This window comes from Silurus meridionalis, chromosome 12 (genome assembly GCF_014805685.1).
Source record: "Silurus meridionalis isolate SWU-2019-XX chromosome 12, ASM1480568v1, whole genome shotgun sequence".
Classification (NCBI taxonomy): domain Eukaryota; kingdom Metazoa; phylum Chordata; class Actinopteri; order Siluriformes; family Siluridae; genus Silurus; species Silurus meridionalis.
Genome location: NC_060895.1, coordinates 12399969 through 12416192, shown reverse-complemented (window position 1 = coordinate 12416192; position 16224 = coordinate 12399969). Strand labels below are relative to the sequence as shown.

Sequence of the window (16224 nt, the reverse complement as noted above, 5' to 3'; positions counted from 1 at the left end):
ATACAGAAATGCCCTCAGTGAAGGAGGGTTTTGTATTTTGACTTGATACAATTTAAATTTTCGAAGCGTCACAGCTTGAAAAACGAGGGGCAGTCACGTGCGCCGCTGGAGGCAGTCGAACATAAGACGCTACACACTCACCCGCGCGCGCAAGCACACACACACACACACACACACTCTCTCTTTCTCTCTGTGTCTCTCTCTCTTTCCTTCTCTCTCTTACCCGCCCGCGCAAACACACACACTCGCTCGCCCGCGCGCTACAGAGGGTCGGCGCAAAAGACTGCACAAGTACAGACCCCGGCGCACGCGCGTGCGTGCGTGCGGGCGTGTGTGTATGTGTGCGCGCGCGCACGTGTGAGTGTTCAGCAGAAGCTGTGTTTTACCTTTCATGACTCGGACTCCCTACAGGCAGAATGCGCTGCGCATCCTGAAGCTGAATTAGTGTGTGAATCTTTGAGGCGGCGCGTGTCTCCGCCAGCTGTTTTCCTGCTGCACTGAGACGTGTACGCTGTCGAAACTAACTGACACACTTCTGTCTTCTGGACGGCGGGGAGACACACACACAAACACCTGCGAAATGGCTAAGGAAACAAAAGGCAAAGGTGAGTGCATTTTCCGCCTTATTCACAGTCTCGTTCTGCCGTGGCGGTTTTGGTTAACAGGTAGAAACAGACCCCGCGCCTTAGCCGCTACTTTAGTCGCTGATGTGCAGGAATGCGTGCTCTAAGCGCACTGAATACCGCACTGTCAATACTAGTCACGTGCTTAATGCCTGAATGGACATGAATATATTTGTGTGTCCTGTTTACAAACTTATATTTTGTGAACGATTTGAATCGATGCATCAGTCAACAGACAGGTTAAACCGTACGGTTTATTTTTAATGGAAATCACAATTACACATAATGTATTTGATGAGTCTTTGCCTCTCAAATGGGTTTGAATATGCCACGACATTGAACAGTACTAGTGATCATTGCAAAAAAACAAAACAAAACAGTATTAGGTAGAAGGGAAAATGCAGTTTTCAAAAGAACAGGTCTTATTTTAGAGATCAGATCTCTCTTGTTTTACTAGCTGTACTTGTATATGCTGTGCACCATGCACAAGAAACACTATGGCTTGACAGTTATACAAGGCTATCCCCTTGTATACTGTCAGAGATAGACAGTGTTGTTTCAGTCATGTCTGTCAGCTACAATATGAGTAGGGGTAGGGGTCCATAGCATTATTTTAGTCTCAAATGTCGAGGGCACTTTAGTGTAAGGCTATTCTACTTCAAAAAAAGATTTTCCAAATTAGAAGCTTTCTCAATATCCGTTATTTTACATAGATTTGTTGTGCTGTCACCGGAATTAACACACACACACACACACACACACACACACACACACACACACACACACACACACGCAATTTCATTTATGCATGTTTACAATTTTATACTTTCCTTCTAAGAATTTCATGTCCAGACTCTCTGAATTTAGTGCAGCATCCTTGCCAAAAGCTATCAACCAATCTGAGGTTTGACCAGAGAAATTCTTTTAACTTTATATTCTCATGACATTGGCTGAAATCCAGTATAAAAAAAAACGTTGCCACATAAATTTCAAACGACAAAGATTTCCTAGGCAAAAAGAATATAGAATCCACATGAAAAAAAGTGTAGACAAATGCATACAGTAAAAAACTAGTCTTGTTTGTCTGGTCCAAATATCTTTTTAATACAATCTGCTTTGGCTCATTTAGGACCTTCCAAGTCTGGTTAGCAGCAAGCATCTGCCCACATCTGCTGTGTTGAAATGCATACAATTATGAACACTTCCTACAGGTGTGTCACTTCAGTATCAACCCTTTACTTCCAAACTACAGTAATAACCTGTAGTCTGGTTCCCCTCAAGGTTTCTTCTTTATGCCATCTCCAGGGGTTTCTTTGCTGCAGTTCATCAGGGACAAACCTACACTTATAAAGAACATATTCATTCTTTATCATCGCATTATCTGTGTAAAGCTGCTTTCAGACAATGTTCATTGTTAAAAGCGCTATACAAATAAAAATGATTTGAGGTGAATTGAATAGAATAGAATTGTATAACCATTACATATTACAGAGTGTCATGGACATCACCTATGTGTCTGTTAGTATTATATTTGTAATCACACCTTCACCAGGGAATACTTTAAACATATATTGCTTGAACAGAATCATGTTTAATATTTCCTTGCAGTGCCTTATCTTTGATATTAACTATGGAACTAGGGTTAGGGTAAGGGTTAGGGTAAGAGTTTCACATATTTTGTTACTTTGTCATCATTTTACAAACTTCAAACCATTAACACAAACCATTGTTTGTCCACTGGTCCAATAGTAAAGTTAGTCCAGTTTCTGGTTAGTCTATTTCTTTTAATCCTGACGTGCATAATTAGTGTGCTGTTGGGAAAAAAATACATTACATTATAATACTTTGTAACAGATTATATAAAATGTATAACACACACACACACACATATGTAAATTGTGTATATATATATATATATATATATATATATATATATATATATATATATATATGTGTATATAAATTCTCTAAACTATTCTAAACTACTCTAAACTATATATATATATATATATATAATTTATAACAAATTATAAAGTAAACAACACAAACTATATATATATATATTCACTTAGTGTTGCACTGATTGCTTATACAAACTTTCTATATTGCATTGACAATGGAAACACTTGATGATAGAAAAGAAAAACGGCATTTTGATTCCTCTGTATGTCTGCACAAATAGTGGCATTAACAAATACAAACCTTGAACCCTGAACCTATGACAATAACATAAAAATCATTAAGCCCATGATAAAGATTTTAAATTAATCACATATACTTTACCATACCTCTGAAATACCGTTGATTAAGGGCCTTGCTCAAGGGCCCCAAGAGTAGCAGCTTGGCAATACCGGCAATAGGCTTCAACCCACAGCCTTCTGATCAGTAACACAGAGCCTTAATCACTGAGCTACCATTTATGCATGAATTAATTAAATAATGAAATGAGAGTAAATAACAAATAGCTGGGTTCTTTGTGGATTGTCCTTGCCCAGTTTTACTACTGCCAATGAGGCTTTGTGAGAGCAATTTTACTGGACGTTTCCTGCTTTGTTTTTACACTGATGATTTGTGATCAGGCTGGTTGGCAGGTTGCATGCAACCAGCATAATTCTTAGTTTATGCATACAAATTTGTGCAATCACTTATAAATCAATGTCTGAGAATGATTCTAAGAGGTCACAAGTATTTTTTTTGTTGTTGACTGAGAGCAAAGTAACCAGATAGAATTCTATTCATAAATTATAGGACGGAAATAATGTGTTAGTGATCTTTCATAGCAACCCTTTGATTTAATATGGCTACCTTTTAACTGCTGTATAGCTTTTATGTTGCATTTTATGTGCTGCTGTATAAAAGGGATTTGCTAACAGCCTGACCAAGACATGAAGACATGGAATTTAATGCTTCTCACATCCCACATCCTCAGTCCATTTCATTTAAACGGGGGGGTTATTCCTAGTTTTTTTTTCTCCCCAACATAAGCAATGTAGCGATATTGCTGTTTAATATAGATTGATGTGAAATATTTAAACTGGAGGAGATGTGGAGAGATAATGGTGGGTTTGTTTTTTTTTTTACACAGTACCAGAATTTTAAACATTTAATTAGAGCCTCTTGTTTATCAGCCAGTAATTCTTTATTAGATCTGTCATCATTTTTGTCAAGTATCAAACACACGATAAAAAAATACATGATTAATTGGAGTATAGTGTATATCCGTGGTGTTTTTACTTTAAGTAAACACATGATTTTCCTGTGGTAAACATCTAAGCAGATGATTGTCTGACAGTTAAAAAGGCTGGTAGTATTCTGCTCAGGTTGATAAAAACATTTGTAGCTGTGTGTATCGTCATTATTACTATAAAGTACATTCGTTATATAGTAAAAAATTGTTCATTGCTAGTACATGAAACTTAGAGTAAAATACTCTGTACCCAAGATATGTGAAGTAATCAGTATGATTCTTATGTGGAATCTTAAATTTAGTGTTTTGTAGAGCATTAATTTTAAGAGCAGCATGATTGCCAGTAAATGCTTTATATTCATTTAAGGTGGTTTAAAAATCATAGTTCATCTAAAATATTTTAGTGATGATATTTTAATAACCTTCAATGTAATGTTGGGCTATAATAGAATAAAGAATGTGTTAATAGACTTAAACAGTTTAAACTGCAACACCTAACATTGATGGGGCATCAATAGGGGGAGTAAATATAACCTGCTGTGCTTCTGCTTATTTTCTGTTGCTATGGTGATGTGAATGACTTTTCACATGTCCAACTTGCCTAGGTTAAAAAAGTAAAGCCATTGTAGGACTTTTTCTTAAAATATCTTATTCACTTTTAAAAAGTCATTGACAAAAGCAGCTCATTATAATCCTTCAGTCCCGTGCAATTGTAACATGATGTCATGATAAATGTATGTGTTGTTTTCATGGTGATGCATTTTGTATGCAGGCTATAATACAGCTTATATATAGTGATACTGAGTACAAATTATTATAACAGATAAATCATCTCATTCAATATGATCGGCATTGTGTTTAAAAAAATGTACAATTACGGGGGAAGCTCTCATTGTATTAAATATTTATGACATCACGTTTCATCAGACGCCTTTTTTCCAAAGCAGTAACCATTATGATAAGCATATGATATTTTTACAATATGATATCTATGCTTGGAATTGATAAGGTGATGCTGTATCCATCCTTAATGGCTTTAAATCTTTATACAGTACATTTTCAGTTCTCTCTGAAATGTTTGTGTTCTGTCTAATTTGCACAACCATTTGGATGGAGTACTGAGCTAAAAATAGACTTTCATGAGAGGCAATAACAGACAGCAGGTCCATGCTCGCTGCTACCCTGCAGTCTACTGTGAGCAGGAAACGGTGGGTAAGCAAGAAAGACAGGGTGCAAGCAATCACACAGCCATTCATGATATATCCAGAAAAATGAAATAATAAAGCTGATTCCTACTGTAAGTAACCAGATAACTGCCAAGGGTTTTAAAGAACACCAGGGGGCTCCTGATAGGGTGGCACATCATTGGGGATGGTCGTCTAAGTTTGTCTCTAGGCAGTAGTGATGCTCCACGACATGGAAGCCATTTATGCCTTTCTTTCAATGGTCTGAGGTACTATATGTTATGTGGCAGAAAAATGGTGTTCTGGGTTGCCAAGGCCCATCCATTCTAACTTGGGCAATCACATTTTAAGTGTATCTGGCAAGGCTAATTCAGAGCCTGTTAGTGATGTCTGAGAGCCAGCAGGGACCAATTCAGGTGCACATTCAGATGTTGGATTTGAACATGGCGATTTAACATGGTCATTGTCTTCTTGAAATCTCCAATAAGACACAGAATCCTGGTATTCTATCAAGGACTTTGGAGTCTAATGCTCGTAAATATCGTCAGTGCTGAGGCAGTGACTTTTCAGTTTCACATAGCAGCAGTACAGTACATTATTCTTGCAGTGATCTGTGGGGTCCACACACTCCTTTCAAATAGCATTTTCAGAGGCCAGTTCACGCTAGGATGCATAAAACAGTAAAGAGACCATAACATACTCATCAAGTGTTTTTCACAAATGTAATATTTATCTTTTTCTATTTAGGTTTGAGATAGGATTTTTCACAGCCCATATCACAGGATAATGTGGTGAGATAATCGTTTTAGACAATTGCTGGATATTGCGCAATGCCTTTAAATCGTCAAGTAACAAATAAGCAAAAGCTATAATTGAAAAGCAGACATAAATGGATACTCTTCAAAACAGCAGGGTTCAGTTTGTGGTCTTAGCAACAAGGTTCTTCATAGCGGGCAATCAAACCAGTCCTCATGGCCCCCAGAGGGTCTATATTTCTGTTCGGTTCCAACTTGTAGAAAGAGTCATAATGAACGGTTTGAGAAGCACTGCATGATAAAGCAATTTACAATTTAACAAAAAAAAATTACTAACTAATGGAGAAATATTTTGTATTTTTATGTGTTCAGTTCATATGACAGCAATGATGATAGTATTTTTGACAGCATTTTTATTGCAGTCACACATGTTTATATTTGTCTCCAATTCAGACCAACAAAAGCAGGGTTACAGTTTTTGTGGTTTACTGTAAAGAGCCCAAACCACTTTATATCAGCTCTGCTAGGATGTATTCAGTGCTGTGACCATATAATCAAATTCGTATTAGTTGTTATTACTTCCAAGTTTGGCTTCTGTTTATATTCTTTTTGCTCAATTATGCACCCCAAAAACTCTTATTCTCTGCATGCTGCCTATGTATGGTAGTTGATATAGCTTGTCCTAGTTTCTTTGCATGCCTTTCCAGGAATAGTAACTAACAAAGGAATGCAGTGTAGTTGTGTTTTTGTCTTTTTACGGTAAGCACACTTGAAGATTTTATTAGCACATCACTGTTTTAAAGGGGTTAGAGGGCCATATGCAGCATTTCACAATGGAGAGTGCCACTTCAGGCAGAGAACTACCAGATGGGAGTGTTTACCAGCCACACTACACATATGCTGCAGGGAAACACTTTCATAATAGGTGTGTGTGTGTGTGTGAAGTTTAACAGAATAGCTGATTGATATTTCTGATAGACCTTACTTCACGAAGCTCAGACCTCCAGATATTAGTAAAATTAAAAGTCTCAAATGGATTATATTTTTCTTTCCATCTAAATGGTACTAAATTAGGTGAATGAACTGTTATTGTTTAAACATTTAAAGCAATCTAAACAGCCCTCATTAATCTATTAAGCAAATCTTTAACATATTTATCTTTTTTCACAAAGCCATTGGAAATTTATTTTGGTGTTTTACTTTTACCCAGCCATTCGTTATTTATATACAGCTATCTGCTTTGAGAATAATGTGTTGTGTCACTGTTATTCTTTAAGTGAAAAAGCTTCCATCCATTTATTTGAACATTTTCCATATTACTATTGTTCTTTCATCACAGCCAGTGTGACCTCTATTTTATTATAGCATTCTCTAATTTTAGTTATTTATTCCAGAGAGAAGCAAGCACAGTTTGCCCCTTATGTTTTCTTTAGCTCATGCTTTCAAGAGTTCAAGTGAAGTTCAACTAAACTCAGCGTGGATCGCTTTTTTATGTGTTCGGTCTGACCTCCTACATTTTTCTTTAATGTAAGTGAGCAACTTTTACATTGCAAGTAAATCCAGGCAGTTTGCTCGTTAAAAGAAATTAATGTATAATTAATTAGAGGTTGACTGATATGGGTTTTCCTCTGGCCAATGCATTTACAATTGGCAATTTTTTTTGGCCCCTTCATCTCAAAAAATATAATTGGCCCCTTCATCTCAAAAAATACAATAGTTAATTTATGAGAGGTGATACAGAAAAATGCCTGAATTAAACATTTAATGAACAACACAGGCCTCTACAATCAGTGGACTTGTTATCAGGTTTTGGTTTTGGTACCTGAGTCTACCTTGAGACTAAAGTACAGCTGGTTGAAGAGTCACTAACAATACAGTTCTAAAATATTATTCTCATTCTCTCTCCAAAAGCAGCATCATATTTAGCCTATAAAATATAATAAGCTAGATAAAGAACGTATGATAAGAACTTCAGGGATTGTTTTTGTGGAGGGTTGGGGTGAGCATTGGTCGGCTTTAGTTTTTTCCTCGTATCGTTGGTTCTATTCGGACGGCTTCAGCTGTTTTTTTTTGGTGTCAAATTGCATGTCAAATTAGCGGCAGAACTCCTTTTCGAATAAGAGAACTCCAATTGGATAATTGGCTTAGCAAATGTGCACACGAGAATAAACGTAACACAGTTGTTATTCTTGCTCGTTTTTGCAACTTAGCAGACATGAATAAAAAAAGCTACACAAATCTGTTGGCTAATGACCATGGCACAAGGAAATGCTGCTTGCTTTATATATTCACAGTTATAGCTCTCTCAATTTCCCCTTTTGGATGCCTAAGACAGACTACTGCCACCTGCTGCTATGGGAGAGTTATGTTCTCTCACGCAAGCACAGAACGTACATGCACGTTTTGGTGCATCAAATGCGCCTTTCTAATAATCTGCCTAATTTTCAGCACATTTGGTCTATTTTGCAGCACATTCGGCTGATGACGATTAATTTTAATAAAATTTGCCCGACTAATCGGCCAGCAGATCAATCGGTTGACCTCTATAATGAATTATACATTAGTTTTTATTTTTTAGATTTATATATAGAAATATGGTGTATTGTATTGAGATATAGAATCTACTGTATAGATTTTCCATGCTTTTTGTCCTGCATCTCTGCAAGCTTTTAGCAAGTGTGTGATGCTTTTCATAGGTTGGGGAAGATTGTTGTCATATTCTGCTCAAGTGAATCAAATGAAAACTGCAGCAAAAATTTGAGAAACAATACGTTAAGTTTATATTGTCTAATACAAATTTGTAACACCTATTAGCAATAATCAATTAAACTAAAATGATTGAATAATAAACACATACATCAGTAATATTATTAATTAAGATATCATCACTATATTCTCTTACTTTTGGAGGCTGCCTCTAGTACCTGCATTTTTGTGCAACCCCTTTGTCCAATTTGAAGGATAGAAGTGCATTTTTTTGAGGCAATACTTTGAACACCGAGGCATTTTATGTATGTACTAAATAATATTAAATTACTTTCAGTAGAAAACTAATCACCCTGAGAGCATTATTCTGCTATTGGTGGACTCCGAGTTGACTGATGTGTGGGCAGACCCGCTCAGCTCTGGCTCAATTAGGCAAATTGAACTTTAAACTACATAAAAATGTGAGGGTTTTTTTTGGAATCCAGAGTGGTCAGTAAACTGTTCTTTTTCTACTAGATATTAGCACATCATTCATTTGTTTTTATCTTGGTAGACAGCAATATAAAAAATAAAATTGTTGCAGTAACTGGTATATAATAGGCTTAAAGTAAACAGTAATACTGTGAGAAACTTAGTAAACTAACTTGTCTTTTGAACATTCCATAGCATCATCTCTATTTTTTAAACCATTACAATGCTCCAGACACATGGCACATTAGTCCTTCTTTGCTTATCAGTTCGAAGTCACTTCAAATGTTCATATGCCCAGAATATATTTTCTGTTTTCTTATATAATGACCTGGTGGTGCACAAAAAATGACTTTTGGTAACCTACATTAGGCCACTTAATTATGTCAGTTTTGTCATTTTCTCTTAGGTCTAAAAAATTATAAGGCAAATGCTTTTTCAGAACAGACCAGGTTGTGAAACACCATAGTGCTGGCACATTTTGAATGTCACACCCTCTGTTGTGCTGTTCCACCCACACAAGTGTAGCATTTCTATTTTTTGACAAATGGATCTAGCAACTGTGCTTAAATGGCAATAATAATAATAATAATACACCAGAATTATATAAGCAAATTAAACTTACGCCTGCATGAAAATTGTTATTGTTTTAATTAACACAATTGCAGTTTTCTGTCATTAAATTAAAAACCTATTAACACTGATCAGCTCCCCAGGGAGCTTTTATGTTTGCCCTGACCCAAATTTTCTGAAGCCATTAAAATTTTATTCAGGGTCTTATAAACTTTATGCCAATTGAATTTATGTGATATACAATTCCGTGAATACCTTTCACATTTTTATTCAATATTTTTGCTTTAAATGCACAGAATAATTCAGATTCATGCTAGTCACATTCGGCTGAGTTATTTGCTAGTTATAGGAGTTATTTAATCATATCTCTGTTTTCTGCCCTGTAGCGACTTTACGCAAACACAGCACTTCTCACTGGTGTATGCGTAACATCACCCAAGAATCCATGGACAGCTCTGATGATGAGTTTTTTGATGCCAGAGGTGAGTGTCATGTTCTTCCAGTGGTGTATTCAATTTGGTTCTTCAGTCTGCTGTTCCAGGTCTCTCTCTCTCTCTCTCTCTCTCTCTCTCTCTCTCTCTCTCTCTCTCTGTATTATCAGCAAAACTACTTTATAATAGAAGCAGGATATTTTAATATTTACTGCAAAAAATGGCACCCAAGACCACTGCTGTAAGCATGATACTATATTTTGCTCCCGCAAATATTCACCTCAACTCAGGATTAGATTTTTTTTTTTAGCTCTTATTGACTTCAGATTGTGCTCCATAGGATGTTTCAACTTTGTAATATATTTTTTTTTAAATCCAATCACATTTTAAAAAACAATTTCCAAACCTTGTCCAGGTCTTGTTTTGTTGTGTCCTTGGTGTTCAATGATCTTCATTTAACTAGTTTTGTAATTTATGGTTATACCAGAACTAATCTGAAAGTTTCATACCAAAGGGGAGCAAAAGAAAATATGGATTATTTTTGGCCAGATTCATGATCCATTCATGATACTGTTGGTTCAGGTCATTTAAAAATATGTTTTCCTTTGTAAATAGGATTTTATTTAATTGATTACTTTTGGTTTTGTTAAACAAAATCTTTAGGGATAAAGTGAACAAAACATACACCAAATTGGGTATAGGTATGCAAGTACTTTCTCTGACTCAACAACCTTTGAAAGATTTATTTATCTTAATCTGAATATTCACCAAGCTTTAAATAGCCACTGGAATCAAGCCATGAGTAAAAACTAGTGTCATCACAGAGCATTACATGCAAAATGCAGAAGAAATGTTTGCATTATTTACACCTCAGGCACATAGAAGCTGCTTCAACATTGAATTGTTTGATAGACGTGTTCTCAGCGGAACTGGGAAATTGGATAATTGGTCATTTTCACAGTAGGGAAGCACTATGAAGTACCCCATAGTGGTTATATAATCTGGAGTTTATATCATGATCTAGGCATATCTTGGTAAATTAGTTGCTATATCAAATGACTAAAAGGCTCTGAATCCCAAAACAATTAACTGGATTAACCAGTTGAGAGGATGTCAGCAAATAATTGAAAGATTCACGTCTGGGGCACAGCTTCCATAATTTTAGCCAATGCCCACCTCTTAGTAGACAAATACACATTTAAACACCTTATATTTAATTTCACATTTGTACAAAGCCTAATTTTGTGTAAATGTATAATAGCATGCGGTGGATAAATATCAGAAATAACGTGGTATAAGAGCATATGGGTGTCTACAGTTAAAGCCAAAAGTGTACTTGCACCTAGATCAAAGATGATCAGTCTGTTTTTCACCATTACACAAAGTATTTTGCCATATTTATCTCTTTTGGCAAGTCAAGTAGAATAGCTACTATATTTAAATTGGAGGAAATTTTAAAACAATTAAGTCAGGGTCTTTTGTCCTTGATACTATGGACAAATCCAAGCAACTGAGCCAAGCACCTCAGTCTGAATTTTATTAACAGATTTCTAACAAATTAAAATACCACAACTTTAGTCTGAAATGTTTAACTGACAAAAACAAAAGAACCTGTGAAGGATGCATCTGATATCAAATATATAGTGTACTGCCACCATTAATTAACTCTAAGTCACCTGACATGCTGCCATGCAAGAAAAGGGTTCCTATGACCACCATAAAAAAGCCAGACTCATGTTTGAAAAAACTTTGTTCATAATGATCAGTAGTATGGAGGGAGGAAAAAAGGTTCAGGCTTTTAATTTGAGAAACACAATTTCAACAAGAAAGCATGTGGGTAGAATCATCATGTTGTGAAGGTTATTTTGCTTGGAAAGGGACTGGTACACAAAAATCAGATGCCATCATGAGGAAAGAAATTACCCTTTCAGGATAGTCAGGACAGAGATTCTAAAGTTATAACAAAATGGCGTAAAGACAATAAAGTGAAAGCTTTGGAGTGGAAATCACGAAGCCATGAACTGAGTGTCATTTTCATCAGTCCCATCTGTAGGAATAGGCAAATGTATTGGCATAGTAACTAGTCCAAGAGTTAGATTTACGGTAAGATTTAAGTTAAATGTATTATGCACTAATACAATTCTACCAAATACAAACAGAAGGTATGTAAACTTCTGGCCCACTTAAAATTTGATATATTATCAGATTTGAAATAAATATAAAGTTCTTTGTATCTTTTTATCAAAATGATCTCTTATGAAAATCAATTAGATATCTTAATTTACTTAACACAGACAATCTATAGTAACATGAGAGATTTTTGAATGTCTTTAGCTAAGCTATATGCAAACATGTAGCCTAATTTGGCCTAGGTATGTGTATGATCTCACGCTAGTTCATCTCTTTGTTATACAGTTTGTCTACAAAGTCCCAAATATATTGACACCTTTTTGCAGACATCAGGAGGGTAAAGAGTAAATGTGAGAGGTTGGTGGCTTTGCAAATGCAGCCTGTGGTGTAAATGTCTGTGATGGAGGAAGACTCCAATGATCTTCTACACTATCCCCACTATTTTTATTTTTAAGCACAATACTGATATAGTTAAGTGTTTCACTGGTTTAGAGATCATTATTATTATTATTATTATTATCTTGTTATAAGATTATGGTTGATTTTATTATTTTAGTTAATCTTGCTTGAAAAACCTCCATTGTGAGCAATCTAACACTAATGACTAATGAAAAGAAGTTGTCAGAGTTGCCCTAAGCATGCCATTTGCAATAGACTCCTTTATTTAATAAAAGGAAACTATACATAGCAACACTGAAATGCATTTATTTATTTTATTATTGATTAAGTGGCAGCTCCTGCAATTCACATCGACTGCTATGTTGTTATTCTTTCATCATAAACCATGATTTCTTTAACTAAAATTGATTTAGAAGGGTGTCTGTGATTTCTAAAATATTAAAGGGCTTTTCTAATGTAATCACCTTGCATTTATAGTGTACCTGGCATTGTGTCCCTATTTAGCCTTGTGTGGGAAATCAAGCATTTCAGTTATGTTTAGCATCCGGTGTGTCTGGTTTGAATCATCAAATGTATAAATATGATGACAGCTAATCCCCTGGCACCCACATTCTCTTAACAAACAGATGGACTATTCACCATCTCTGAATGTGTTTACAGAACAGTGTGAACAGTCATGTTGTAATTTAATTGTAATTGTGTAATAAGCAATTATTTTTCGCTTATTTGGCCGTCATAGATCTTATTTTATTCTGCCAGTGTCTATATAACACCCCGAAGCCACATTTATTCTTAAAATGCTTATATATCGTTAATGAATTTCTGTAGAGTGGCCTTTTCAGTCTCTCCAACCCAAAGTCTGTTATTACTGAGACTGCCAACTAGTTATGAATATTTATAAGCACATTTCAAGTATTCATTAATATTCATTATTTGGCCCATGTTAGTTTTAAAATTCAGTAAAGCTCGAGCGAGTGATGCAGAGATGGGTAGCAAAATATTTAGCAATTAGGGTAACAAGAAAATTGGGAATGTTGACCTTATTACATCTTTTCAGCAGCATTTACTTGGTTGTAGGAGTCAGAAAAGTAACTTTAACTTGCTCTAGTCAAATGAGCTAGATAATAACATTCCCAACAAATGGATATGCATTTTACATATTACTAAGCCATTTTGAAAACAGCAGCCTGTTGCTTGCTTGGGTGTTTATATGTTGTCCTGGTAGACATTGGACTCCACATTAGAGTATAAAAGTGCACTTTTTTTTACTGGTTTTATATATATATATATATATATATATATATATATATATATATATATATATATAAATTTGTTTTTCTAAATCGCTAGAGAAATTGTGTTTTTTTTTTTTACATTCTCTTTATTTATTATTTGTATTGTTTTGAGGGTCAGCTAGCTAGTTTTACCCAAAATCTTTAACACATACTATTTTGGAACACCAGAATTTATAATGTATGACTTTTTTATATAACAGTATATTTGTCAAATTATAATAAGTGTCAGACTCAGGATAATAGAATTCAGCTCCAGATCACAATCCCAGGAATTTGAATATTAAATATCTGCATGCAGATTGTGCATCTTGCATTCCAATCCACCTGGTCACTGTGAATCATTACACCCTTAGTTCTAGAGATTTGTATAGCGCCTAAGTATTCTTCATTTATTCTGTAAGGGTTTATTGAATAATTAAGGGTCCCAAATTTGTACTTTTAACCCTTTCTGGGGATAGCTCTCTTAAAGGGTTAACTCTCGTTTAGGATTTGACAAAGGATTTGGCTTCTAAAAGTGAATGTGTAGCTATAATTGCCTAACTTTCAAAGGTAGTTTTCTTTTAAATGCGGATCAAAGTATCGGTTGCTGTTAATTTGTTTCGATGTGCATGCTTTCTCCTGATTAATATATATTATTTCCTATCCTATTGCTCAGGATGAGAAAATGACAGCTGGTATAAATTAGGCACAGCAGATAGTTAGATAACTATGATATCCTACACAATGATTTTCCACACCATATCATTAATTATATTCTTTGTTGTTTCTGTGATTGTCCTCTACACAAGTAGCTTTTATACAATCATATTTGTTCCATGTGTCATTTCCACTCATTTTGAAAGATTGTCTGTATGTATTTGTGGCTGTTCTGGTGTTTTTATCTCTGGTAATCTAAAAGCACAGCTAAATACTGTGGAAAGTAAAAGGAACATCCATCATAAAATACACAAGTGCATATTGTATTGAATTACTTTTACAGATCATTTTGACAATGCAAATATACAATGTAAAATATTGGTCAAGTAATGCGATAAAAGCAAGTGTACGAAATGCCTGAGAAATCTGTTAGACTCTTTGATTGTGTTTACATGTCAGTCTTATTATAGGCATTTCCCAACGGGACCTTTACTTCCTCTCTAAGAACTACAACCCCAGCATTTCCAGACACATTTATATCCAGATACACTACAATCAAAACAAATAAAACAAAAAAGGTTGGAACTGCATTTGGAAGAAATTCCACTTGAGTTCTGTTGGATTTTATGTATTATGCTGTATAGCTTTATATTTTTTGTATGTCTGCCAAAAAATATTTAACTGGTTATCTTGTCTGCATTGTATGCCAAAAATCACTACACTGTGCTTCATTATGGCCAGATAAAGCAATGTTTATTGTACCAAGGAAGGACTAAGGCAGATTAATGCAGGATGAAATCAGCTCATACTGGAAATAAAGCAGCGCTATGGTGCTCACTAAATAGCTCAGAGGTGGTAGTAAAGTGGCCTCATAGCAGAACTAAAGCAGCTTCATGGCAAAGATAAATCAACCATGAAAGGACAAAAGTGGCCCTGTGGCAGGTTTAAAGTTGATAAATGGCAGGATTAATGTACACTATATAGCCAAATTTTTGTGGATTGTTGTAGGTACACAACTAGGATGTCATTGTATGCTGTGGCATCAGGATTTCCCTTTATTGGAGCTAAGAGTTGACAATACCACATTAAACAATTAAACATCTTTGGGATAAACTGGAATGCTGACTGCACCCAAGGTCTTATTGCCCAACACTGGTCCAACCCCCTAATGCTCTTGTGGATGAATGAGCACAAATCTTTACAGCCACACTGCAAAATGTATTGGAAAGCCTTCTCAGAAATGTTTATTGTAAAAGAAAGTACATTTTAAATTCAATAATTTTAGGTATTAAAACATGAAAAAAAATCATCTGGTTCTTAGTTGGTCTTTTAATTTGGTATTTACATCAAATAACAACACACGACATATTATATACATTATAGATTTTACAAAAATGCAGCCAAAATAAAAATGGCATGTGTGAAGTTTTTAACAACTTTACCATAGCTGCCAATCACATGGCCTTGAATAATTAACATCCGCAAGTGTGACCAAAGTTTATGCAGTTAAGCATTTAGGTGTGTGTGTTAACACAACACCATGGAGGAACGACGCCAGCGATGATCTTAGAAAAGCAATTGTTGCTGCCCATCAATCTGTTAAGGATTATAAGGCCATTTTCAAACAGTTTAAAGTGTCATTTTACTGTGAGGAGCATCTTTCACAAGTGGAAACATTCATGACAGTTGCTGATCTTCTCAGGATGGTGTAAAAAGAAGTCCCAGCAAATTAACCCCAAAGTCAGACCCTGCAGCACTTGGAGAAATTGCAAAAAAAAAAGTGTTTTCTCTTTATATTCTCTCTATAGTTTTCTCTCTTACATAATTAATAAAAGAT

At 35.2% G+C, this 16224-nt stretch overlaps 1 protein-coding gene across 2 annotated transcripts in view; it reads left to right on the top strand.

The window, feature by feature from the left end:
* Nucleotides 1-473: 473 nt before the first annotated feature.
* Nucleotides 474-16224, top strand: part of pitpnm3 (PITPNM family member 3) — a 54899-nt gene continuing 39148 nt past the window's right edge. For both annotated transcript variants that reach the window (XM_046863478.1, XM_046863479.1), the window contains exons 1-2: nt 474-605; nt 9883-9978. In XM_046863478.1, the coding sequence (XP_046719434.1) occupies nt 581-605; nt 9883-9978 (121 nt within the window). In that variant the 5' untranslated portion in view covers nt 474-580. The remainder of the gene's footprint in view (nt 606-9882; nt 9979-16224) is intronic.